Here is a 27568-nt window from a genome sequence, read left to right on the forward strand (position 1 = left end):
AAAAAAAAACAAAAAACAAACAAACAAAAAAAATAAAATAAAATGCAAATACTGAAGAGAAAAAAAAAAAATTAAGAACTCTAATTCATCAAAAGACTCTCTAAACAGAGTGAAAACACACAAGCTACAGAGTTTGAGAAGATATTTACAATGTATATAAGTAACAAAGTTTTTATATATCCAGAATATTTAAAGAACTCCTACAAAAACTAAAAAAAGATCAGACCACCTAATTAAGAAAAATGGGCAAAAGACTTGAACAGATATGTAACAACAAAATCCAAGTGGCTAATAAATAAAGGAAAATATATTCAAATTACAGTAAAACCTTGGAATGTAAGTAACTTGTTCTGCGAGCGTTCCACAAGACGAGCAAACATTTCTAATAAATTTGGACTTGATAAACGAGCGACGTCTTGCAAAACGAGCAGTACGTGACACCAAATGTCACAGGATCACAACTGAGCCAATGGTTCTGGAAATTCGCTTTGATATACAAGTGCTTTGGATTACAAGCAGGTTTCCGGAACGAATTATGCCCATAAACCAAGGCTTTACTGTATTTAATAATGAAGAGAATAAAAATTAAACCACAGTGAGATAGCACTGCACACCAAGAGGCTGGTATAAATGAAAAAGGCTGAGGTTTTGGAAAACACTAGGTTTTGGGAAAATGGGAAGCAATAGGAACTCTCACACCTTGCGGGTAGAAGTCTAAAGTGCAACAACCACTTGGGAAGACAGATAGGATTTATCGACTATTGTTCCAGCCATGTAGCCTGACCCGCAATTCGCTGCAAGGATGGAATGCGGCATCTTAACCTAAGGAAGCTTAGACGTTTTCACCATGATACAAGTATAAAAATATCCATAGCAGCACTGTTCATAATTGCCTAAAACTGGAAAGAACCAAAATGTCCACCAAATAATATGACGGATAATCGTGGTACAATCACACAATGGATATCACAGGCCGAATTGTGTCCCTCCTACTAAAGTATTATGTTGAAGCCCTGACCTTCAATACTTCAGAATGTGACTGTATTTGGAGATAGGGCCTTTAAAGAGGTAATTAAAGTAAAAACGAGGTCATATGGGTGGGCCCTAATCCAGTCTGACTGGTATCTTTATAAGAAGAGGAAATTAGGACACAACACACACACACGCACGTGCACACACGGAGGAAGACCACCTGAAGACACTGGAAGAAAATGGCCACCTACAGGCCAAGGAAAGAGGCTCCAGAATGAAATAACACCTTGCTTGACCTTGGACTTGTAGCCTGAGAAAATAAGTTTCTGTTTAAGCCACCCAGTCCGTGGTACTTTGTTGTAGCATACCTTGCTGACTGATACAATGGAATGCTATAAGCAACAAAAATGAACAGCATCTAGAAATCGTAATATGGATGAATCTTAAAAATGTACTGGAGCAAAAGAAGCAAACTACAGAGGAAGACAATCAGTGTGATTCCATTTAAGTTTAAAAAAAAAAAAAGGTTAAACTTTGGGGATATATTATTAGGTGAGAAAATTATAAGGGAAAAAAACAAAGTATTTCCATAAAAGGAATAACAGTGATTACCAGTAGGGGTCAAGAAGGGAGCTGTGCTAGGGAAAGAACATACTGGGGGCTTCTGAAGTCTGATAACGTGCCATTTCTTGAGCTACAGAGGTAGTTATCTGCCTGTTTGCCAATTATTGGACAGATTGAACTAAATTTTAATACGCTTCCATTGTGAGTTCTATTTCTCACTCACACAAAGTAAGACAAGAGCAAAGCAACGCAAAGAGCAGCCACAGTGGAAAGAGAACCAAGCACACATTATCTGGGATTGCCAGAAAAAAAGAGTGTGACTAGGCAATCTTTACCTCCAGAATTCCTTAATTTGGAAGTAAGGAGTCTCCTTATCCTTGTCCATCCCCAGCCAGCAGGCCCATCACTTGAGGTATGGGGCCAAAGAAGTCCTGTACTCAGGTGGTCAGCCAGAGGGGGGTGGGGAAAAAGAGGGAGGGGCAGGAAGCTCCCAGGTCTGCTGCTACACAAAGTGGCGGTGCTCCCGATGCCTCCGTAAGAACTCCAAACTTAACGTAAGTGTGACTTCACAGTGCTCCACACACAACGTGTTAGTGTGAATGTTAGTGAACAAAGATCACTTTGCTCTTTTGGTCCTGATACTAGAATTCATTGTATTTGGAAATCAGAATGTTTAACTGCAGCCTGCCCTAAGAACTCAAGTGCCGGGGCGCCTGGGTGGCGCAGTCGGTTAAGCGTCCGACTTCAACCAGGTCACGATCTCACGGTCCGTGAGTTCGAGCCCCGCGTCGGGCTCTGGGCTGATGGCTCAGAGCCTGGAGCCTGTTTCCGATTCTGTGTCTCCCTCTCTCTCTGCCCCTCGCCCGTTCATGCTCTGTCTCTCTCTGTCCCAAAAATAAATAAACGTTGAAAAAAAAATTAAAAAAATAAAAATAAAAAAAAAAGAACTCAAGTGCCAAGTTTAATATACTGTATTATCCTATAGAAAGAAAGTTCCAGACAGTCACCTTAAATGAACTCTGGAGTATAAGCCAGTACTGAAGCCCTAGTTGGAAGCATCCTTTTCCCTCGTAACTATAATTTGGGGAAAGTGACTTCTAATTCTGCTTGTATCACTGGTTTGTTAGAAGGTTCCAAGTAGGATTTATCAGCTCTATAAAACTGTATGAATGATATTTAATAACCTTTTGAAAGGATTTAACAAGCAATTAATAGGCTAATAGTCAAGAACCACCAACACTACATAACCAAGTTAATATACATTCTAAATTTAAATAAACATTGTTAAAACAATCATACACTTCTTGTGATAACAACTTCCCTGAGCACACTTGGAGGTCCAGTGCAGAAGAACACGAGGGCACACTCTGGGGCCAGACCGCCTGGGTTCACTGCCCTGCTCTGCCTCACTGGGTAGGATACTTAACCTCTCGGTGCCTCAGTTTCCTCACATGTCAAATAAAGATAAGAACAGAATCTACCACATAAGACTGTTGTGAGGGGTAAATGGGTTAATAGATGTAAAGCCTGGCCCACAGTCAGCACTCAAAAAATTGTTCATTGCCCCCGCACCCACCCACCACCACCATCAGTCAATCGACAAACAAGATTAGAGGGAGACAGAGAAAACCTAGATCCCTTCTATTAAGGAACATCTGGGAGACAGATAACCCAGGGAAGTGAAGTCTACACAAGGGAGACAGGCCAGGCCAAAAGAAGCCTTCACAGAATGAGTATGCTTTAATGCCAACTTTGAAAAACCAATATATTTTTTTTAAGTTTTATTTAAGTAATCTCTACAGCCAATGTGGGGCTCGAACGTACAACCCTGAGATCAAGAGTCGTATGCTCTACTGACTGAGCCAGCCAGGTGCCCCAATAAAATTTAAATAGAGTGGAAAAGGGAGAAAATCTGGAAATGGGAGTACCACAAATAATGACATGGAAGTAGAAAGAAGCACATATATTTACCAGAGGCGGGGAGGGAGGATGGTAAGTAGAAAAGTACAAAAGAGGACTGAGAAACACAAGTAGACAGATATAAATAAGATAATAAATAAATAATAAATAAATAAATAAGATATAAATAAGATAATAAATAAATAAATAAATAATAAATAAATAAATAAATATAAATAAGACAGGTATAAATAAGACAGATAAGAACTTATGGTAAACACACACACACACACACACACATGCACGCACAACTAAACAAAGAACTCTGACCCTGATGTGATGGAAAATTAGACTCAGCTCTAAGAGACTCTATGATGCTTTAATGATTTAGGGAGGTTATTCTAAAAGCAAAATATAATTAAGTGAAAGGGGCTGAAAAAGGGAGTTCATTAAGCTGATCAGGCGGTTGCTGCCATAACTTAGATGCATAAAGTGAAGGGAGAGACTTATGTAAGGCCAAGCTCCCCCCCGGGCAAGCCGTTTTGCTTTTTGTTAACTATGGCAGGTCGTACTTCCCAGGATGGCTGCGAGAGTCTCTCTCATCCCACACACGCTTTTGCGGTGCGGTCTTGACGCTCTCCCACCCAGAGGTAGTCTAATTCCCACCTCGTGAAAATGGGCGGGCTTGTAAATGCTTCAACCCAGGGTACAGGGGAAGGGACACTATATGACCGGTGAGGCTAGGTTATAAAAAGCGACGCCCCTAGCGGAACGTCTGGAGCCACGGCCACCACGTATGAAATCGGACTGTCTTGAAGCCACCGCGCCCGAAGCAGCCTGGGCCAATGGAATGACCAGAGACAACATGAAAGTGCTCCAGCAAGACAGCTCCAGCCGGGGCCTCCGGGTGGCTTTGGTATCATCTAGCCTCATTGTTTTACTTTTCGCCTTTTCCAACTAAAAATTTACTTTCATAGGTTGCTTGTGTTCATAAAATGTCCTCCAACTTCTTTTTACTTTCATATAATCTCTTCTTCCCGTTAATTTTACCCTAGATTGCTACATCATTCTTTCAGATCTTTCCACATGTTGCTGTTTTGTCTATTCCAGACCTTTCTATCCTACCAGATGCTTCAGCCACAAGAGCTATCTATCTATTCGTTTTCAAGCAACCACACCTTTGTTTCTGTTTCTCTCTCTCTCTCTCTCTCTCTCTCTTTTTTTTTTTTTTTTTTTTTTCTGTTTTTCTCTTTGGAAATGAGTGAAAATGCAACTTCCTCCATGAAGTCTCCCCAAAGCACCTCGGTCAGAATTTATCAGTCCTCACTCTCCACTCCGAAGTACCATGGACCAGAGTGGGGGATGGGTTAAATAGGTGATGGGGATTAAGGAGGGCACTTGTGATGAGCACCGGATGTTGTATGGAAGTGATGAATCACCGTATTGTACACCTGAAACTAATATTACGCTCTATATTAACCAACTGGAATTTAAACAAAAACTTTAAAAAGGAAAGTTAAAGTACCATGGAGAACAATGGCACCACACGTTACACTGTTTTCGCTGCAGTTAGGTTAAGTGTATGCCTACTTTCCAACTACAAAGTGAGTTCTCTAAGGATGAGGCCTGTCCATTACTTATCTTTATATGCCCACAGAACCCAATAAATGTCTTTCTAATAGCAAAGAGCTACATAAACACCTACTACATTACTACAGATGAAAGAAAAAGAATGGAGTTCTAATTACGATGATCTGTTTGGATGCACTTTAGGAGAAAGCGATTTCTCAAGTTCTGTGGTCACGGGTACAGACCTTCAGACTAGTAATGAGCAGACAGAAGCACTCAAAAGTGATTACCTATAATGGATGTAACGTTTCATAAGGGAAAACAAGTTTGGAAGAAAACCCTTCAGTCAGCCAAATCTATTTTCTTCTCCAATATTTCAAGGGAAGCTAAGTTCCTACCTTTGTATCATAAAGTATGTGTTTCTCCCCAACACCTGAGTTCTCCTTAGCAGTTTATAAAATTGCTACCATCAACTATTTTTCTAGTTACATTTTTTCCTCCCTATCATGGTAAATTAAAGTTCAAAGTACAAAAGTTTAAATGGTATCAGTTCAAGTAGTAAAACTTTTATTTTCCCCCATTAGCATTAATTTCTTATTTATAATCATTGTATACAGTAGTAAAATTGAAACTCATTTCATACAAATACACTAGATAGCATAGACAGATTTGTTAGAGAAAACAAGGAAGAGTAAAAAGAGGAACAAAGAGAAAGTAAAGAAACAGTAAATCAGAAACTGTAACAAACCACTCAAATTTCAAAATTTCATGCGGCTAACATGAGAGCGAGCCAGGCACTAAGGAGCTGATTCTGGGAGGTGTAATATTCCAGCTTCCAGGTTCTAAATTGAACCACTTCCATTAGTGCTTTAAATAAGTTTCTTATTATTGTAAATTCAACTAGTAATTTAAGCATGTTTTAAGAAAAAGAACATTTTTCTTTTTAAGTAACAAGATTAATAGAATTAATGGTATATACATAGTACCAGGCAGGAAAGACAATGCGAGATGGAATCCGTGAGCCAATTAATTACACCATAGAGCTTGGAGATCTAGTCACAAAAGTGAGTAAGGAAGATGTTATAAAAATTAAGTTCCAAAAGTCATAGGTGAGGCTTCCACTTCTGATCATCAGGCAGAAACTGGTACCAGACTTGTCTTTTTATGGTAAGCAAATATAAAACAAAAGAGAAGAGGCAACTTTTTTCATGCATTAGCCAAGAGACAGCAAGTAACTGTAAGTTGGCTTTTTCTTAAGTTCTGCCAAAAATTTGAGTGCCTGCTGGAATAAAATTCAGTACCCTTCAAAGAAAAACAACACGATCCAGACTCTCCACAGTGTAAAATATACAATAAAAATTACTGAGCATGTGAAGAAACAGAAAAGGTGACCCACGGTCAAGAAAATTTAAAAGCAGCCAATACAAACTGTGTTCCACATATAAGAATTAACTGACAAAAACTATAAAGCAGTATATCAATGATCTATTTCCTTATTTTTACAATATTTTTTAATGTTTATTTTTTGAGAGAGAGACACACACACAGAGTACGAGTGGAGGAGGGGCAGAGAGAGAGGGAGACACAGAATCGGAAGCGGGCTCCAGCCTCCGAGCTGCCAGCACAGAGCCCAACGCGGGGCTTGAACTCATGAACTGAGAGATCATGACCTGAGCCAGAGTTGGAAGCTCAACCGACTGAGCCACTAGGTGTCCCCCAATTATCTATTTCTGAAAAAAAAAGTTACACTAAAGCATGGTGGCCTAAAATAACAATTTATTACCTTCATAGGTTCTGTGCATCAGGAATTTGGGAGAAGCTTAGCTAGAAAGCTCTGGCTTAGGGCCTATGATGGCTAATTTTATGTGAACTTGGCTGGGCCACTGTGTCAGATATTTTGTCAAACGTTATTCTAGATGTTCCTGTAAAGATGTTTTTGTATGACGTTAGTATTTAAATCAGTGGATTCGGTCAAGCAGACTGCCCTCCATAATGCAGATGGGCCACATCTAATCAGTTGAAGGCCTGAACAGAACAAAAGCCAGACCTGCCCAGAGCAAGAGGGAAATGTGCCCAGAAAGGGCCTTCAGACTTTAATTGTGACATCAACTCTACCCTGAGTCTCCAGCCTGCCAGCCTACCCTGAAGATTTTAAACTTGACAGTCTCTGTAATTCCATGAGCTAGTTCATTAAAATAAATCTGTCTCTTTATACACATGTTCTATTGGTTCTGTTTCTCTAGAGACCCTGACTAATACAGGGCCTCTCATGAAATTTCAGTCAAGGTACAGGCCAGGCCTACAGTCATCCAAAGGCAGCTAACTCACATAACAGAAAAGCTGGTGTTGGCTCTTGGTGGGACATGTTAGTTCCTTCTCACATGGGCTTCTCCACAGGCTCTTTGAACTCATGGTGTGGCAGCTGGCCTCCCCAAAAGCATATGATCTGAAAGAGGGAGAGCCAGGCAGAAACTGTCCTTTTTATGATCTGGCCTTGGAAGTCATATATAGATAGCATCATTCTGCCATATTCTATTCCTTAGAAACAAATCACTAAATCCAATCCATTTTCAAAGGGAGGGAAGGAAGTTCCACCTTTTGAAAGGAAAATCTCAAAGAATTAAAGGAAAAGATGGACAAAATGGATGAAGAGATGAGGAATCCCAGCAAAATAATGGAGACTATAAAAAATAACCAAATGGAAATGCTAGATTTACAAAATATATCTGAAATGAAAAATTCACTGGACAAGATTGAAGGCAGATTAGGCAATGGCAGAAGAAAGTGTCAATGATCATGAATATAAATGAACAGAAATTATCCATCTGAATAAGACTGAAAAAAAATGTAAGAGAGTCCCAGTGACCTATGAAACAATATCAAAGTCCAACATACATATAGGATAAATAAAAGGGAAACTCCACAGAGGTACATCATAGTAAAACTGCTGAAAACAAAAAGATAAACATAATCTCTTAAAAACAACCAGAGGACAACCACTTAAGAAAATCCAACCCGTTTTCTATAGTTAAACATATAGTACCACATGACCCAGTTATTTCACTGGTAGGTATTTATCCAAAAGAAATGAAAACATGTCCACACAAAGAATCGAACATGAATGTTGACAGCAGCTTTATTTACAACAGTCTCAAAACAGAAACCACGCAATATCCATCAATAAGAGAACGGATAAATAATCTGTCATATGGCCATAAAAGGAAATACTACTCACCAGTAAAAAAATAACATTGATAAATCCCAAAACAATTATGCTGAAGAAGACAGTCCAAAATAATTCATACTGTATGATCCTACTTATGAAATTCAAAATTATAATGGCAAAGATCAGATCAGTGGTTGCCTGAGGTAGAAGGTGTTGGGAAGAAAGAAGAACAGACAAAGGCGCACAAGAAATCCTATCATAATGAAAGATATGTTCTGTACCCTGATGGGGTGTGGTTTCACGCTGTATACAACTGTCAACATCATCACATTGTAAGTGGATAAAGTTTATTACATATAAATCATTCTTTGATAAAGCTGATTTTGAAAAACAATAGCCAGGAGGGAAAAACACATTATATATACAATGAGATGAATGAAAGTTAACCTCACAGCAAAAAAGCAGTGGAGGCCAGAAGATGACAAAATGATATCCTCATAAGTAATGAAAGAAAAAACAAAACAAAAAAACTTCCCAACCCAGAATTATTTATCGATTAAGAATATCCTTCAGAAATAAGGGTGAAATAAAGACATTTCAGATAACAAAAACTGAACTTGATGCTGGCAGACCTTAAACCAGAAGAAATGTTACAGAAAGTTTTCCAGACAAATGGGAGATAGACCCAGATGAAAATCTGGACCTTAAAAAGGAAAAGCAGAGCAGCGGGGGTGTTAAATATGTAGGTAAATGAAAAACACTACTTTTTTGTGCTCCTCTTAAGTTTAAACTGACAATTTAAATCTCATTACATTGTGGGATCTACAATGAATGTAGGTGTAAAATACATGACAAAACAGCACAACGGCAGAGGGAGGCAAACAGTTATTATATTTTACATGAAGTGGTACAGTATTAGCTTTAAATTGACTATGAGAAGTTACAGGTACATATTATAATCCCTAGATTAACTGCTAAAAAAATAGGTACAGGTAAAAAAATCCAATAAAGGAATTAAAGTGTATAAAAAAATCAATTATCAAAAGAAATTAGGAAAAGAGGTACAGAGAAACAAACAAAATGGCACATTTAAACATAACCATATCAATAATTACATTATACTTAAATGGACTAAATACTCCAATTAAAAAACAGAGACAAACTAGATAAATAGCAAGACCCAACTATATGCTGTCTACAAGAACTGCACTGTAAAAATAAGGACAGGGTGAAAATTAAAGAAGAAAGCAGATATATCATACAAACAGTACGCAGAAGAAAGATGGTGAGGCTGTATTAATATCAAAGTAAACATCAAGCTGGGGTGTCTGGGGGGCTCAGTTGGTTAAGCCTCCAACTTGATTCAGGTCATAATCTCACGGTTGGTGAGTTCAAACCCTGCATCGGGTTCTCTGTTGTCAGCATAGAACCCACTTCAAATCCCGTCTCCCTTTCTCTCTCTGCCCCTCCCTTGCTTACTCTCTTTCTCACTCTCTTTAATAAACATTAAAAAAAAAAGTTAACATCAAGCCAAAGAGTATGTAACCAGAGATAGAGATGTTTTATAACGGTAGAAAGACAAAGAAGGTATAACAATGATAACTATCTATGTACCTAATGAGAGAACTTCAAAATGCATAAAGCAAAAATTGAGAGAATTAAGGCAAACAGTTATAAACAAATTCACAATCATATTTGAAAAGTTTCACAACCCATTCTCAGTAATTGATAAAAAAAACTAGAGTAAAAACGTCAGTAAGAATCTAGAAGATTTGAACAATACTATCACACTAACTTGATCTGACCAACAATTACAGAATATTGTAATCAACAAACACAGAACAACATTCTATTTAATCGCAACTAAAACATGTCACCAAGAAAGACTATATGTTGAATTATAAAGTAAATTCAATACAATTTAAAAATTGACATTCTACAGAGTAGTTCTTGACTATAATGGAATTGAATTAAAAATCAACAAGAAGACATCTAGAGAATCCTCACATATTTGGACAGTAAACCACAAACTTCTAAATAACCCAAGAGTCAAAGAAACAAAAACAAAAACAAAAAGGAAAATTAGAAAATATTTCTAACTGAATAAAGAAAATATGCTACAGCAAAATCTGTGGGATAAGGCCAAAGTGGTGCACAAAGAGAAATTTATAGCTGTAAATATTTATACTAAAAAAAGAAGAAAGGTTTAAAATCAATAGCATAAATTTCTAACTTTGGAAAGAGAAAATTAAACTCAAAGTACAATGGAGAAATGATAAAAATAAGAGAAAAAATCAATGACATAGGAAACAGAAAAATTGCAAAGCAAAATATTGAGTTTGTAAAAGATTAATAACATTGATAAATCTCTACAGCAAGATGATCAAGAACAATAGAGATAAAACACAAATGACCCATTTGAGGAATGAAAACTGAGCCATTACTATAGACCCTATAGACAATAAAAGGAAAATTAGGTGTACAGATTAGTATTATGTCAACTTAAGCAAAGCTGTCATTTCATTTCCTAGGATTCTCCTCACTGAATAGTTCTGATTCAGTGTGCACCACATAAGTCATTATGGGTGAAATTTAAAAGGCAGAAATGAATCAACTCAGAAAATTGGTTCAGAATATGAAGTGCATTTGCAGCTCAAGCATACTGTCACTTATCTTCTGGCTCTGCCCTGCTAGGGCAGATTTCTTCCTTCAGCTTTTTTGACTCCTTAGCCAGGTGTATATTTAATACTGTTACAAACAGTGCCAGCTTCTTCAATAGGACATCCCAGTCATCAAAGTTGGAAGTCTTAGAGGCAATGAGAGCCCAGCATGGGTTCCAGTATGTCCTCGTGGGGTCCCAGCTCATCCCCAGAGGTTATAATTTGTCTTTCTTTCCACCACTTCATCTTGTCTTCCTGACTGCTCTCGCTACTGACTTCAGGGTCCAGAACCAGACGTGAAATCAACAGCCTCACATAAACCCTTTAGTCAGCTTGCACATTTGTATTAGGTCAAATCCCAATAAATTTGGCAAATTAGAAGAAATGGACAAATTCTTTTCAAGACAAGGTATCAAAACTTAAGAAAAATCAGATAACCTAATTAGACAGCCTTATACTTATGTAAGTCAATGGAATAGAACAGAGAACTGAGAAATAGACCCACAAATACACAGAAAAATAATTGTCAACAAAGATGCCAAACTAACTAAATGTAAAAAGAAAACTCCTTTCAACAAATGGTGCTTGGAACAACTCGATATATATTTGAAAAAAATGAAACTCAACCTCTAAGCGATACTATACACACGAAATTACTTCAAGATGGACCACAGATTTAACTATAGTTTCTAAAAGAAAAATAGGAGAAAACCTTGCCCCTTGGAGCAAACAAAGATTTCTTAAGACACAAAAAAGTGCTATCTGTAAAGGAAAAGCTTAACAAGAAGACCATCAAAATTAAAGCTTTTCCGGGGTACCTGGGTGGCTCATTCAATGAAGTGCCCAGCTCTTTGTTTTAGCTCAGGTCATGATCTCACGGTTCATGGGTTCAAGCTCCGCATTGGGCTCTGCGCTGATAGTGCAGAGACTGCTTGGGATCCTCTCTCTCCCTTTCTCTCTCTCTGCCCCTGCCCTGCTCATTCTCTCTCTCTCTCTCAAAATAAACAAATAGGGGTGCCTGGGTGGCTCAGTCAGTTAAGCATCTGACTCTTGGTTTCTGCTCAGGTCATGATCTCACAGTTTGTGAGTTTGAGCCCCGCACTGGGCTCAGAGCTAATGGTGCAGAGCCTGCTTGGGATTCTCTCTCTCTCCCTGTCTCTGCCCCTCCCCTGATCGTGCTCTCTCTCTCCTCTCTCTCTCTCTCAAAATAAATAAACTTAAATAACTAATTAAAACTTTCCTTATCAATAGACACCACAAAGAAAATTGAAAGGCAAACCACACTGGAAGAAAATGTTCATGATGTATATATCTGATAAAGAACTACACAGCATTAATAGAACAACAAATAAACCAATTAAAAACTGAGCAAAGGACTTGAAAAGACACTGCACAAAAGATATACCAATGACCAACAGGCCCATGAAAAGGCACTCTACATTATGAGTCATTAGAGAAACACAAATTAAAACCATAATTCGAGTATTTCAGACTTGTTAGGAGGACTAAAATTAAAATACTGACCATACCAAATGTTGGCAAGGATGTGGAAATACTGGAATTCTCGTTGGTTGATGGTGAAAGAGTAAAATGGTACAACCACTTGGGAAAAGTTTGAGTATTATAAAGTTAAACATATACATATCTACCCTAGGACCCACCTGTTCTATTCTTAGCTATAGTACCCAACAGAATCCAAAACACTCATCCCCAAAAAGATTTGCACAAGAATTATTTACACCTTCGTTCCTAATAGCTCTAAACTAGACATAAGTCAAATGTTCAACCAAAAAAGGAATACATAAATTGTGGCATAATCATATCAGGAATATACCAATACACGTAACCATGTGGATGAATCTCAAAACATTATGGTGCCTGAAAGTAACAGACACACAAGAGTACACACATATTAGGATTCCATTCATGTGAAGTTTAATAATAGGTAAAATTCATCCATGGTGACAAAAACCAGGAAAGGTAATGCCAATTAAGGGTTTGAATTAACTGGTAGGGGGCACATAGAAACTTCCTGGGTGCAGAAATATCCTACATCTTCAGTAGGGTACCGATTAAACGGGAATATTCATTTGTCAAAACTCACCAGAATACACACTTAAGATTTAAATTTTATCTCAATTTTATGTAAATTTTATTTCAATATAAAAAGAAAAAAATTCACTTATGAAAATTTCAACAGTCTTCAATAGGATGAAATTATATTTTTCGGAGCAGCATATTTTGAAGCAAATCCCAAGAGAACTTTATTTTTAATCACTTAAGATTTAATGAGGACTGTAAAAGTAAAAATTCAGGGGTGCCTGGGTGGCTCGGCTGATTAAGCGTCCAACTCCGGCTCAGGTCCTGATCTCACAGTTAGTGAGTTTGAGCCCCACACTGGGCTCTCTATTACCAGCTCGGAGTCCACTTCAGATCCTCTGTCCCCCTCTATCTCTCCCCCTCTGCCCCCCCTTGCATGTGCGTGCAAACTCTCTCTCGCAAAAATTAACATTCAAAAAAAAAAAAGTAAAAATTTAGATATCCTATCAAATTTATTAACACGAATACTGCTCTGAAATGTAAGGAGCTCAACAGAGAACTACTGTGGCATCTCTTTCCACTTAAGACCAATTAGTTTTGTGATACTACAACCTTTAAGTAGAATGTCAATGGACTAAATTCTTACGTAAATGGAAAAAGGTAACAGGAAGTAAAATAAAAAATATATATATAGGGGCGCCTGGGTGGCGCAGTCGGTTAAGCGTCCGACTTCAGCCAGGTCACGATCTCGCGGTCCGTGAGTTCGAGCCCGCGTCAGGCTCTGGGCTGATGGCTCAGAGCCTGGAGCCTGTTTCCGATTCTGAGTCTCCCTCTCTCTCTGCCCCTCCCCCGTTCATGCTCTGTCTCTCTCTGTCCCAAAAATAAATAAACGTTGAAAAAAAAAAACTTTAAAAAAAAATATATATATATATAGTAAAAGGAAGGCATCATACCTGTTGGGAGAGGTATATATATCCTTTTTTCTAATCTCCTTCTCAAAGCTTCATCAATGTCCCATGGGAAATTAGTAGCAGCCAATACCATAACCATTTTGGAAGGATCATCATTCTCTAAAGCTCCTCCAACTCCTATAAATGGTAAGGGCAAAAGAAGGAGTTTTTCTTACTGTTCCTTATTCTTTCATTCAACTCACATCTCTAAGCATCAGCCACAGGCTTCGTCATAGGCTCAATGACGAAAATAATGCAGTCCTTCTGACCTCTGTATGGTGGCAGAACCAGACACATCAACAGATAACTACAAAACAAGGAGGTAACGATTTACATCATCTAATCCAATAAGAAAAATATTTTTTTTCTGTAAGAAAATGAATATAGGGGCGCCTGGGTGGCGCAGTCGGTTGAGCGTCCGACTTTGGCTCAGGTCACGATCTCACGGTCCGGGAGTTCGAGCCCCGCATCGGTCTCTGGGCTGATGGCTCAGAGCCTGGAGCCTGTTTCCGATTCTGTGTCTCCCTCTCTCTCTGCCCCTTCCCCGTTCATGCTCTGTCTCTGTCTGTCCCATAAATAAATAAAAACGTTGAAAAAAAAATTAAAAAAAAAAAAAAAGAAAATGAATATAGATTTAATTTGCTCTGAAAAGAAAAGGCATGGGAGATTATGCTGTTTTCTTCCTTATTTTTTTAAATCATGAAGTTCCTCAAAAAAATTTTTATTTTAGTTGTCAGTCTAATTTATTTTCTCAAGAATAAAAAGGTTCACATCTACTAATGTACTAGCATGCAATCATAACATTTGTTGCAGGTTATATACTGCAACAATTTTATCCTTCAAACTTCTAAGTGACTTGTTAAAAATCAACAAAAAATTTGAGGGGCGCCTGGGTGGCGCAGTCGGTTAAGCGTCCGACTTCAGCCAGGTCACGATCTCGCGGTCCGTGAGTTCGAGCCCCGCGTCAGGCTCTGGGCTGATGGCTCGGAGCCTGGAGTTTGCTTCCGATTCTGTGTCTCCCTCTCTCTCTGCCCCTCCCCCGTTCATGCTCTGTCTCTCTCTGTCCCAAAAATAAAATAAAAAACGTTGGAAAAAAAAATTTAAAAATCAACAAAAAATTTGAGAATAAACCTAATAATCAGTCACTACTGAAAATAGCATTTCTTTTCATACCAAACAAAATATATGCACATTGAGTCTACTTTTTCAGAATTAAAATTTTAGAATAAGAAGCTTCAGATTACACAATGGCAACTCTGGAAAATGTTCAGTGAAAAAAAAAAACACATCAAAAACTCCACAAAGTTTATTGATAAGAGTTTCTAGTTGTAGCCTGGCATAACAAAGTAGAGAATTTATTTTTTTTTAATTTTTTTTAATGTTTATTTCTTTTTGAGAGAGAGAGAGAGAGAGACACGTGAGTGGGGAGGGGCAGAGGGAGAGGGAGACACAGAATCTGAAGCAGGCTCCCGGCTCCGAGCTGTCAGCACAAAGTCCAATGCAGGGCTCCAACCCACGAACCATGAGATCGTGACCTGAGCCGAAGTCAGACGTTTAACCGAATGAGCCACCCAGGCGCCCCACAAAGTAGTGAATTTAAAGCAACCCAGTTCAATACGGTATTTTCTTAATAAATTATTACTAAACTCCTGATTCAACCATTGCCACAAAGAATCAAGCTCTCCAGGCTGCCTGTGTGGCTTAGTTGTTAAGTATCTGACTTTGACTCAGGTTATGATCTCATAGTTTGTGAGTTCGAGCCCCACACTGGGTGAGCTCAAGACCTGCTTGGGTAGCCCCGCTTCTCTCTCTCTTCTTCTCCCTCTATCTTTCTATCTGCCCCTCCTGGGATTTTCTCTCTGCCCTTCACTCATTTGTGCCCTTTCTCTCTTTCTCTCTCTTTCTCTCACTCTCTCTTTCTCTCTCTCTCTCTCTCTCAAAGAAAAAAAAAAAAGAAAGAAAAAGTAATCAAGCTATCCAACTAATAAGCAACAGAAGTGTAGTCACAAATACCCCTCGACGAAATTCAGCTAAATTTATATTCAGTGATATTTTTAAAACATCTAATAGGTTTCCTCTAGATCCCTCCCCAAAAATATAACATACTCACTCTTTTCTTTCATACTTCAGCAGAAATTAAAATAATAAACGTTTTGAGGGGAGGACTTGTACTACATTGTTTTATGTATCTTACAGTGCCTGGCACCATATAGAACACACACTACAAGTATTCAGTAAGTATCTATAGCTGGTGTATAACCTTATTTGTTTTGAAACAGCACATTCTGGATATTAACACATTTTACATATACCACACAACTACCAGAATAATAAACCTCTAAAAGAAGGCTCTGGCCCATCACTCTCTTCCTTCAATGACATTCCTTTGTCTGAAAAACTTCTGCCAAAGCTTCAAAGCCCAACTCAGCTATTCCCTTCCATGATTCCCTTAGTCTGGGTGGCACCTTTCCTACTGTGTTTTCACTACACCCAGAGGTCAGTTCTACCACACAACTTATAATGTATTGTTAAGTTGCCTGCTTCCCAACTAGACCAGTGGTTCTACTATCTGGTTTCATGCTCCTTTTATTTTTTTTAAGTTTATTTATTTATTTTGAGACAGAGAGAGAGAGAGAGAGAGAGAGAGGGAGAGAGAGAGAATCCCAAGCAGGCTCCGAGCTGTCAGCACAGAGCCTGCCCGACGCAGGGCTCGAACCCATGAACCATGAGATCACGACCTGAGCTGAAATCGAGAGTCAGACATTTAACCAACTGCGCCACCCAGGCGCCCCTCAGGCTCCTTTTACACTCTTAAAAATTATTGAGCTCCAAAGAGCTTTTGTCTGTGTGGAATATTAACTATCAATATTTAGCATGAGAAATTAAAATGGAGAATTTTTAAAAATATTAATTCATTTTAATATAATAATGAATCTATTATTTGTTAATGTAAATACCATTTTATGAAAAATAACTATGATTTTCAAAACCAAAAAGAAACCAGTAAGAAGAGTGGTATTTTCTTACATTTTTGTAAATCTCTTTAATGTCTGACTCAACAGAGAACAGCTGGACTCTCATATCTGCTTCTGCTTTCCACCTATTATGACATCTGAAATGTCTTGTAGTCTCTGAAAAACTACACTGTATTCTCGGGGAGAGAATGAGAATCAGAAAGAGCAAATAACGTCTTGATATTATCATGAAAATAGTTTAGCCTTTGCAGACCTTTTCAAAGGGTCTTAAAGGGGTCCTGGGGCCCCGGACCACATCTCCGGAACCTCTGCTCTTAATAGTTAAGTCCTTGCAGACCATGACGTTCCTTTTCTTTGTAACTTCAGAACCTGAAATGGTACGTGATTCCTGACAGGTATGCAAGAAGTGCTTTTCCTGAGTGCACGAACAAATGGGGGGGATGAACAAATGATCACAAATAAATTCGGGCTGCCTTCTAGTCCCTTCCCTGACAATTTCCACAATATGAATCTCCACAAAATTCAGAAAGGAAATATAATGGTTGGGTGACAGTAATTAAATATCAATTACCATCCATCTGAATGAGTAGTTCAGACTTGACTCTGCGACTTGCCTCGTGTTCATCAGAGGTTCCTCTTCGACTGCAGATGGAATCTATCTCATCAATGAAGATTGTGGTGGGTGCATAAAATCTAGCCTTTGTGAAAAATATTTTAAAGAAACCATTTAATGAGCTCATAAAATAATCTGATTTTTTTTATGCCATTTCCTCCTCCTAAGGAAATGGTAAAAACAAAAAGAGCAGAAATTTTGCACTGCTTTAATGTCACCATGTGGTTACCAACAGGGATCAAATCATTTATATCACATAAAGGAAATTTCTAAAAATAAAAGCTTTTTGGTTGGTGAAGGTAGCTGACATACATGGGGATTCATAATACTATTATTTATACTTTCTGTATTTGAAAATTTCCAAAATACAAATCTTTTTAAAGACAAATTACCAATCACCATCCTCAAACATACATACTTTCTTAAATAACTACCACAAATCCCTTATGAAAAAGGAACAAACGTCAATGATAGATCAATTTGATTTTTAAAATATACATTACAAAATACTCTGTTCAACCAGCTCATTAGAAATACAGAAATATCAAACATACACAATTCCAAAGTGTCTTCAACCCTCACTGGAAAGGATGCTGAAGGGCCTTCTCTTATGTCAGAGAGGAAAACACACATGAACTACTCCACAAAACCCACTACCCCATATCTTCCTCATGGGTCAAGAACTGTTCAACTATAAGTCCATTTGCCCTTTTAAAAACAGATCCCCAGGTGAATGGATCTAGATTTATAGGGATATCATTTGCCTACACAAACAGTACTTTGAAATCTGAATATATAAATCATCACTCACCATTTCAAACAAGAGACGGACTAACTTCTCAGATTCACCTCTATATTTAGATGTCAATGTAGAAGAGGAAACATTGAAGAATGTTGTGCCACATTCGGTGGCAACAGCTTTAGCTAGCATAGTCTTCCCAGTGCCGGGGGGTCCAACCATCAATACGCCCTGAAATTTCAAAAGACGTATTAAATGTTTTATCAGATTAAAATACATTCTTATAAAGTATCATCAGCTATTGACATACATAAAAATTCCCATCAAAAGGTAAACCCAATTATCACAGTGAAATCATGGTGCATTTGATATGAGTATCATTTTACAGAGTAAAAAAAAATGAAGACTGATTTCATAAAATGTCTCAAATCAGAGGTAGTCAGAAATGGGTGTTACAACAAAAGGCCCAGACAAGAAAAAAATCTTCTGATACATTTCGAAAGAACCTACCCAGGGGCACCTGGGTGGCTCAGTTGGTTAAGCGTCCAACTCTTGGTTTCGGCTCAGGTCATGATCTCACGGTTCATGAGTTTGAGCCACACTCTGGGCTCTGTGCTGTCAGTGTGGAGTCTGCTTGGGTTTCTGTCTCTCTTAGTCTCTCTCTGGTCCTCCCCCACTCATACTCTCGCTCTCAAAATAAACAAATAAATTAAAAAAAAAAAAAAAAAAAGAACCGACCCAATTTTCTTAAACCTGGAAGAAGATACATATGTATAGTCTTGAGCACTGCTTAAGAATGACTGCTCTATTTAAACATAAAATAAGGGGCGCCTGGGTGGCTCAGTCAGTTGAGCTTCTGACTTCGGCTCAGGTCATGATCTCACGGTTCATGGGTTCAAGCCCTGAGTCAGGCTCTGTGCTGACAGCTCAGAGCCTGGAGCTTGTTTCAGATTCTGTGTCTCCCTCTCTCTCTGACCCTCCCCCACTCATGCTCTGTCTCTGTCTCAAAAATAAATAAACATTTTAAAAAAATAATTAAAAAAAATAATAAATAAACATAAAATAAAACCTTTTCTACCACATCTAGTAGAATTACATATTCCTTGCCCTCCTAAGGGACAAAACCAATCTTCCACAATACATAATACACAGTTTTTAATCAAAACTAGATCCACTTATCAGTTAGTAAGGTAACTGAAATCTAGGGGCAATTCAAGCATAACCAATTTAGCTAGCATTTTGTCAGCTTAATGTGCCAGACAATAGTTTACATAGGATAGTGTTACCGATGAAAGAGCCACTAAATATAACAGACTCAAAACTACATTTTAGTTACTTAATACCTTTGAAAACAAAACTATTCTGTAAAAATAAATCAATAAGGAGTAAAAATTATTCAAGAACACCAATCCTTTAGTGTTGAAGACTACTGGATTTTCAGATACTTCCTATTTTCTTCTGACACTTTTAATGGGAGTGCAGATATATAGGTGACGCTACATTTCTTTTGTATAATAGTGGATGATCTTAATAATTCCTTCCCATTTATTTGGCTTAATAAGCTTCTGGGGAGGGGCGCCTGGGTGGCACAGTCGGTTAAGCGTCCGACTTCAGCCAGGTCACGATCTCGCGGTCCGTGAGTTCGAGCCCCGCGTCAGGCTCTGGGCTGATGGCTCGGAGCCTGGAGCCTGTTTCCGATTCTGTGTCTCCCTCTCTCTCTGCCCCTCCCCCGTTCATGCTCTGTCTCTCTCTGTCCCAAAAATAAATAAAAAACGTTGGAAAAAAATTAAAAAAGAAAAAAAATTAATAAGCTTCTGGGGATTTACATTTTGAAAACTATGTGCACATAAAAGTTTCAGAAATTTAGAAACTGTCCAAACCCTTTCTTTTCTAGTGTAAAAATTAAGAAAAGGAAAACTCTTTTAAAATAGAGCCTGGAGGCCAGAAGGGGGAGCTCTCACACCCTACAACCCCTAGCCGATTGCAGACCCAACAGGAAGAGATCGGTCTTGCAAGTCTATGCTACCTTAGCTACTTTACCACCCAGCAGGAGGAAGAAAGGTTTTTCTACTCCCCTGGCAACAGTCCAGCCAATGAAAGAGTGTCATAACCCAGCCAATGAAAAACCACTATACTTTAACCTTACACTTTGCTCCAATAGACTTTTCCTTTTTTTTTTTTTTTTTTTAATGTTTATTTATTTCGACAGAGAGAGAAGCAGCAGTGTGGAGGGGGTGCAGGGAGAGAGACAGAGAGTGAGAGCGAGGGAGAATCCCAAGCAGGCTTCCTGCTGTCAGTGCAGAGGCCAACTCAGTACTCTAAATCAAGAGTCCGACAGTCAGATGCTTAGCTGACTGAGCCACCCAGGAGCCCCTCCAATACACTTTTTCTTTGCAACAGGCCTCCCAATTTCCCCTTTCCTCTATAAAAGAGGGTTCCTCTCCTTTGTTCTCCAGTCTTGCCTATGGTTCTGCCATAGCTTGCTTGTCCTAAATTGCAATTCTCTGCTATTCCTAAATAAACCCAGTTTTTGCTGATAAAGTAACTGAGTTTTATTTTTCAGGTTAACACAGCTATAGAATTCAGACACCCAGAAAGAGCAGAGGTCACTAGGATTTAAAACACTACTTTTATTTATTTATTATTATTATTATTTTTTTAATAAGTAACAGAAACAGTCCCTTGGGCCTGTGACTGAGGATAGCATTTTGCTGTCTCAGGCTGAAAATTTTTCTTTCAACGTTTATTTATTTTTGGGACAGAGAGAGACAGAGCATGAACGGGGGAGGGGCAGAGAGAGAGGGAGACACAGAATCGGAAACAGGCTCCAGGCTCCGAGCCATCAGCCCAGAGCCTGACGCGGGGCTCGAACTCCCGGACCGCGAGATCGTGACCTGGCTGAAGTCGGACGCTTAACCGACTGCGCCACCCAGTCGCCCCGACTACTTTTATAAAAAGTATTTTGCTTTGCAAGGAGCCTTTAACGGTGTATGAGCTTGGTATTTTGGAAACTGTAAAAACAACTAATATAGCACAGCTATAGCCAAATTCATTATTTCTTTTTCTAATGTCCCCTTGGAATGCCCTTCTCAGTTCCTGTAATGTCCTTCAATGGGGCCACCTCCAACAGGAGCTAATTTCCAAAATTAGCATCTGTACATAGATAGATTCACACAGTACAGTATTTATAAACGTCAGCTCCTCTTTCAATTATCTCCTCGGTTTCCTGTATCTCCTTCTCTATCGGCTCCTTCCCTCAGTATATAAACAGACTTAAATCTGTCCTGTTAACAAAAAATCCTTCACTCGACCCTACATATCCTCTAGCTACTATTCGCCTCGCCTTCCCTTCTCAGCCAACCTTCTTAAAGAAATGGTATGTGTTTACTATTTTTTCTTTATGAGCTACAATCCGCCTTCTGCCGCCACTAATTCACTAAAACTGCCCAATTTACTAATGCCAGGGTCATTTTTCGACTTCTGTCGTTTCTCCCTCCATTGAGGGTGCTGATACCTAACGTTCATTCCCTTCTTCCTGAAACGCTTTCTCCCTGGGTTAATTCTATGACCCTCTTCCTTCCCTGAGACTCCTCCTATTTGGGACTCTCTTCAGTGCCTTTCGGGTCTCCTCTTCCTCTGCCCTTCACATTCTCAAAGCGATTCCAAGCCTTTTGCTCTTTTCCCTTTATAGACCTCCTTTGGGGCGCCTGGGTGGCGCAGTCGGTTGGGCGTCCGACTTCAGCCAGGTCACGATCTCGCGGTCCGTGAGTTCGAGCCCCGCGTCGGGCTCTGGGCTGATGGCTCGGAGCCTGGAGCCTGTTTCCGATTCTGTGTCTCCCTCTCTCTCTGCCCCTCCCCCGTTCATGCTCTGTCTCTCTCTGTCCCAAAAATAAATAAAAAACGTTGAAAAAAAAAATTAAAGACCTCCTTGAATCATCTCATCCACATGTATATTCCCACTATTTTAATTTAAATCTAAACTCTGTCCTAAGCTCCACACCTCTGTTTCCAATTACTTGCTGAGTATTTACCTAAACATATTTTGTTTCTATTTAAACCTGCGCCTCTTCTCAATTTCCAGTGTTAGTTTATAGTGTGCATGCTGTATAATAAAGGATTGGGCTGTTTTTCCCCCCAGTTCCCGGGAGGTGGAGACCACAAATCCTCGGAATTTCCAAAGTGACAGGAGTGTCTTTGTTGTTTCATTTGAATCCTGAAATTTTATGTTAACGTGGTGACTCATGGTAGGCCCCTATATAGTTTACGCTAATGAGATAATTCAGATGGCAGCTGGCCTTGCCAGAAAAACCAACCATAGGATCAGAGCGTTAGGACTTTGAGCCAACTTTGGGTTGAGTGATGTCAACTAGACCTCTAGAGAAAGGAGACTGGAGACTGAGACACGTGGGCAGTGATTCAATCAATCCCAGCTATGTAATGAAACCCCAATAAAAACCCTCCACAGTGAAGCTTGAGTGAGCTTCCTAGCTGGCAGGACTCTATGTGTTGTCACACACCCATGTGCTAGGAGGGCAAAGCAACCTGACTCTATGGACAAAAAAACAACAGCAGCTTCGCTTCCGGCATCCTCCTGATCTTGCCCCTATGCGCTTCTTCCCTTGGCTAGTCCCGATTTGCTTCCATTTGCTATGATAAAAATTGTGATTGTAAGTACAATGCTTTCCTAAGGTCTGTGAGTCATTCTAGAGAATTGCCAAATCTAAGGGGATAGTAAGAACCCCCAAATTTATAGCCAGCTGGCCAGAAGTGAAGGAGACCTGGGGACGCCCAAGTAGGCAGCTGGCATCTGAAGTGAGGACAGTCCCACGGACAAGTGCCTTCAACCTATGAGGTTTGGCCCAAAGTAGCCGGTGTCCCAATTAACTGCACACTCCTTCAATTAAGCCTGGAATTTGGGGGTCATACAACTTGTCCCTCTTCCTCATCCCTATAAACTATTAGTCATATCTTTTATATATCTCATAAATCCACCCATCGTTCACTGGCCAAATAACAAATGCCTTTGTTCGGGTCCTCACTGTTCAGCTCGACGGGTGCAACATCCTCTTAATCAGATTCCTCATCTATATCCATCAATGCCCATCTCCAGTCCATCCTCCATACTTCTGGTCAAGGTGATCTTTCTACGTTTGCAAATCACCCTCCTGCTAAAGACTTACAGAGCTTGGGGCGCCCGGGTGACTCAGTCGGTTAAGCCTCCAACTCTTGATTTCGGCTCGGGTCATGATTCCACAGTTTTTGAGTTCAAGCCCTTCGTCGGGCTCCACGCTGACACAGCACTGAGTCCACTTGGGATTCTCTCTCCCTCCCTCTCTGCCCCTCCCCCCCTGCTTGCTCTCTTTCTCTCAAAATAAATAAGTAAACTTTATAAAAAAAAGATTTACAGGGCTCATCGTGATAGGTGGGTTTATGCCTACTATTCCTGCTGTCTTAAAGCTCTTTTTTTTTTTTTTAACGTTTTTTTATTTATTTTTGAGACAGAGAGAGACAGAGCATGAGCAGGGGAGGGGCAGAGAGAGAGGGAGACACAGAATCTGAAACAGGCTCCAGGCTCCGAGCGGTCAGCACAGAGCCCGACGCAGGGCTCGAACTCACGGACCGCGAGATCATGACCTGAGCCGAAGTCGGCCACTTAACCGACTGAGCCACCCAGGCACCCCTTAAACCTCCTTTAAATACCTACTTTTAAATACCTACTTTTCTCTCTTTTAAATATCGTTTTAACAGTTACAATAAAAAGGGAATATACAGTAATATGTTACCAAAATTTGGTAGATTTGTAACAGTCCACAAAAGTTTTTAAATTGTAGAAGACAATCAAAATGCTATGGGTATTCCAAGCTATTTGTGTAAATACACAATTTCTCCTCTTCTTTACTGTAAGGCATGTCCAAAGAGAAAGAGATATTGAGAAGAGAAACAGACCTTCCTACGTGATTCAGAAGGGCAAAGGAAGATCATGGTTTTATTTCACTCTACCAGTCAGATTTGCCTGTGACTAAGACCAAACAAAGTTCCAGGCAGCCATTGTCAGAAGGTTCTTTTTTAAGATGTCAAAATAAAAGCAACGGACTTGGGAACTAGCCCCGGGCAGACTTTTTAATCTAAAGTAGAGGGCATGGGGCGCCTGGGTGGCGCCGTCGGTTAAGCGTCCGACTTCAGCCAGGTCACGATCTCGCGGTCCGTGAGTTCGAGCCCCGCGTCGGGCTCTGGGCTGATGGCTCGGAGCCCGGAGCCTGTTTCCGATTCTGTGTCTCCTTCTCTCTCTGCCCCTCCCCCGTTCATGCTCTGTCTCTCTCTGTCCCAAAAATAAATAAACGTTGAAAAAAATAAATAAATAAAGTAGAGGGCATGTCTTAGAATTATACCATGCTTAACTGAAGTGACCAAAATAATTAACAGTGAGAAATACGTCAACTTCTAGAAAGGCATTTATTTGATCAAACACTTACTCTATGAGATTCCCTGCTGTTTAGGGGCACCTGGCTGGCTCTGTTGGGAGAGCATGCAACTCCTGACCTTGAGGCCGTTGAGTCTGAGCCCCAGGTGAGGTGTACAGATTACCAAATAAATAAATAAGTAAGTAAGTAAATAAATAAATACATAGACTCTTTAATTTGCTTCTTAATTTTTTTATCTACAGAAACAGACATCTAGAAAATTCTTAAAGCTAATCCCTAGCTTGGCAAACCTGAGGGGCGTGACTTAACTGAAGACGGTAATTTCAACACTCTGTCCCTCTCTTGCCATGCAGAGGCAACATACCTCAACTACAAATTCAAATCCAGGTATTTAGGGGGTACACAAACCTCCTCCAGCTTTTACTCACTGTGCTAACAAACACATAAAGAAACCACAATGGTGTCTTTCATTATCACGTAAGCCACACTTTTATACCTATTTTATTTTAATACATGCTCACCTTCCACGGCCTTCTAATCCCTTTGAAAAAGTCAGGCATCCACATTGGCAGAACAACAGCTTCCCTGAGCAACTTCTTAGCTTCTTCCAAATCTGCTATGTCATCCCTTTACAACGACAGCAAAGTTTCGTGTTTATTCAAGGACACCTCTGACTTATGGGCAATACTAATTCTTTTAAACTTTTTATTTATGAAGTTATTATTACATTAAGAACATGATTTAATTAATACTGCATAAAATGATCAGTGAAAACATATGGCAGTTATTAATTAGGACATGTTATTCAATTAACAACCTTCATCAGTTATGGCAACATCAAATTAACATGTAAAATGTCTTGGTTGTATTTTGAAAGAATTGTCCTGTCAATCCTACACACTCATATATTAGGCATGAAGTCACAGTCAGGAAGATTAATGGATAACAAGAAAAGACTCACACCAGGCCACCCAGTAACGTGTTTTCTCTGCTACTTTAATTTAAGAACTTAAAGACTAACCAATGAATGCTAGGATTCCTGGATACGATGTCTCTCTCAAGAGTTTCTACCAGATCCTTATCATAGCCTGCACCATCAAATTTGGGAATTTCACCATCGCTCGCACCGTCTTGCATATTCTTCCTTCCCTGGAGACAGATATAAAAACAGTACTGTTCAATAACAAAAGATCATTTTAGGGGCGGCTGGGTGGCTCAGTTGGTTGAACGTCCAACTCTAGATTTTGGCTCAGGTCATGATCTCACGGTTTGTGGGATCGAGCCCCGCATTGGGCTCCATGCCGACAACTCAGAGCCTGCTTGCGATTACCTCTCTCTTTCTCTCTGCCCCCTCCTGACACATGCACTCTTTGTCTCAAAATAAATAAACATTTTTTAAAAACACAAAAAAACAAGATAATTTTAATTAACATCACTGAGTTTCAAAATATTATAATGTAATCATTTTAAATAATTTTTTTGTTATTTTAAGATAGCGTTTTCTGATTACCCAAATGCCACCCTTCCTTGTTCATTTCCTCAGAAACAGATGAATTGGCCAACTTTATTATCCACTCCTTCAAATTTACATCCGTGGACGGACAGTTGCAAGTAAGACTAAAATGACCCTTGCTAGATATTTCTGAATTTGTGGATGCAGGGAATTTCCACCACCACCAGAGAATACACAGACTATTAATGCAGAGGACAAAACAACCTTAATTCACTGAGAACCTACTACCTGCCAATAAATCTCACATATACTCACAACAAGGTAGGTATTATTATCCTTATTTTTAAAATGAGGACCTAGGACTCAGGTGAGATAACTTACTCACCCATAATTATTAAATGGCAGAGTAGAGATTTTAATGCATCTCTTCCTGGCTCCCCGAACCCGTGCCCTTTGCACAACATCAGACCATCTCATGCCTAATGGAGTCAGCTTACAGCTTAAGAGCTTTACAAACTATGACATCCTTCAAAGCAACCAAGAAGAGGCTGCATATAGGGAAAGAGTTGGGACTCTGAACTGCTTCTTACAAAGCCTTTTCCCTGTTACTCTAAGCGCCCCTCAGGATTCAGGGTTTCTTCCTAGTAAGGTCCTTGGACCACATCATAAAGTCATTGTAATGATAATGGTAAAAGGACCTTTTTAAGTAGTGCTATTAAGACCACTAAAGCAATATACTTTACCCCAATTCTTCACTTAATAATATGGTGGCTTTAAAAAAAGAATTACATGCTCTGTTTTCTATGGGGTTCTGCCAAGATTTACTCAGCTTTGAAGAGCTTGAAATGAAACGTGCTCAGTTGCTAGAGGTAGTTCAACCCATGGAACGACGTCAGGGGACAGAGCCAAATACCTCCCCAGAGCTTCAGCCCCACAGTTACTGTCTAATACAAAAACGAAAGGGAAAGTAGTCAAAAAATGAGTCAATATCCTAAGCTTAAATCTGAAGGGAGAGAACAGCAATGAACCCCTCCTACCACACTTCATCTGAGATACACCATAGGCTTGACCATAAGTGCTGACAGGGGACGAAATGGCTCCCTTTGGGCAAATGCTCTAGTTCATTAAGCCACTAGGTAAATGACCAAATAGTAATCTTGGTGACTCGACCCAAAAAATGAATAATTTTCTGTTTCTAGGTAGCACAGTGACACTATCAAGCTGAATTTTCAGGAAGATTCTTGTATTTCAGATGATAGATATTAATATTGACACTATGAAAAAGAGTAAATTTCGGGGCGCCTGGGTGGCTCAGTCAGTTAAGCATCCAATTTCAGCTCAGGTCATGATCCCACAGTTCATGAGTTCAAGCACTGCATGGGGCTCTGTGCTGACAGCTCAGAGCCTGGAGCCTGTTTCGGATTCTGTGTCTCCCTCTGTCTCTGCCCCTCCCCCTCTTGTGCTCTGTCTCTGTCTCTCTCCCTCTCTCAAAAATAAATAAACATTAAAAAAAAAAAAAAGAGAGAGCAAATTTCTGGCATACCTA

General features: G+C 39.5%; 1 protein-coding gene and 1 long non-coding RNA gene across 7 annotated transcripts in view; one reads left to right on the forward strand and one right to left on the reverse strand.

The window, feature by feature from the left end:
* LOC121012800 (uncharacterized) overlaps positions 1–13609 on the forward strand; it is a 20537-nt gene extending 6928 nt beyond the window's left edge. The window contains exon 3 of the long non-coding RNA XR_005782312.1: positions 13565–13609. This is a non-coding gene — a long non-coding RNA (uncharacterized LOC121012800). The remainder of the gene's footprint in view (positions 1–13564) is intronic.
* The window catches only part of KATNAL1 (katanin catalytic subunit A1 like 1), a 103071-nt gene that overhangs the window by 20869 nt on the left and 54634 nt on the right, over positions 1–27568 (reverse strand). For all 6 annotated transcript variants that reach the window (XM_040448126.1, XM_040448127.1, XM_040448129.1 and 3 more), the window contains 5 exons: positions 25591–25718; positions 25091–25196; positions 18220–18378; positions 17367–17493; positions 13824–13958 (listed from right to left, as the gene is read on the reverse strand). In XM_040448126.1, coding sequence (XP_040304060.1) covers positions 13824–13958; positions 17367–17493; positions 18220–18378; positions 25091–25196; positions 25591–25718 — 655 coding nt within the window. The remainder of the gene's footprint in view (positions 1–13823; positions 13959–17366; positions 17494–18219; positions 18379–25090; positions 25197–25590; positions 25719–27568) is intronic.

Source organism: Herpailurus yagouaroundi, unplaced genomic scaffold (genome assembly GCF_014898765.1).
Source record: "Herpailurus yagouaroundi ecotype Mexico unplaced genomic scaffold, PumYag 197, whole genome shotgun sequence".
Lineage (NCBI taxonomy): Eukaryota > Metazoa > Chordata > Mammalia > Carnivora > Felidae > Herpailurus > Herpailurus yagouaroundi.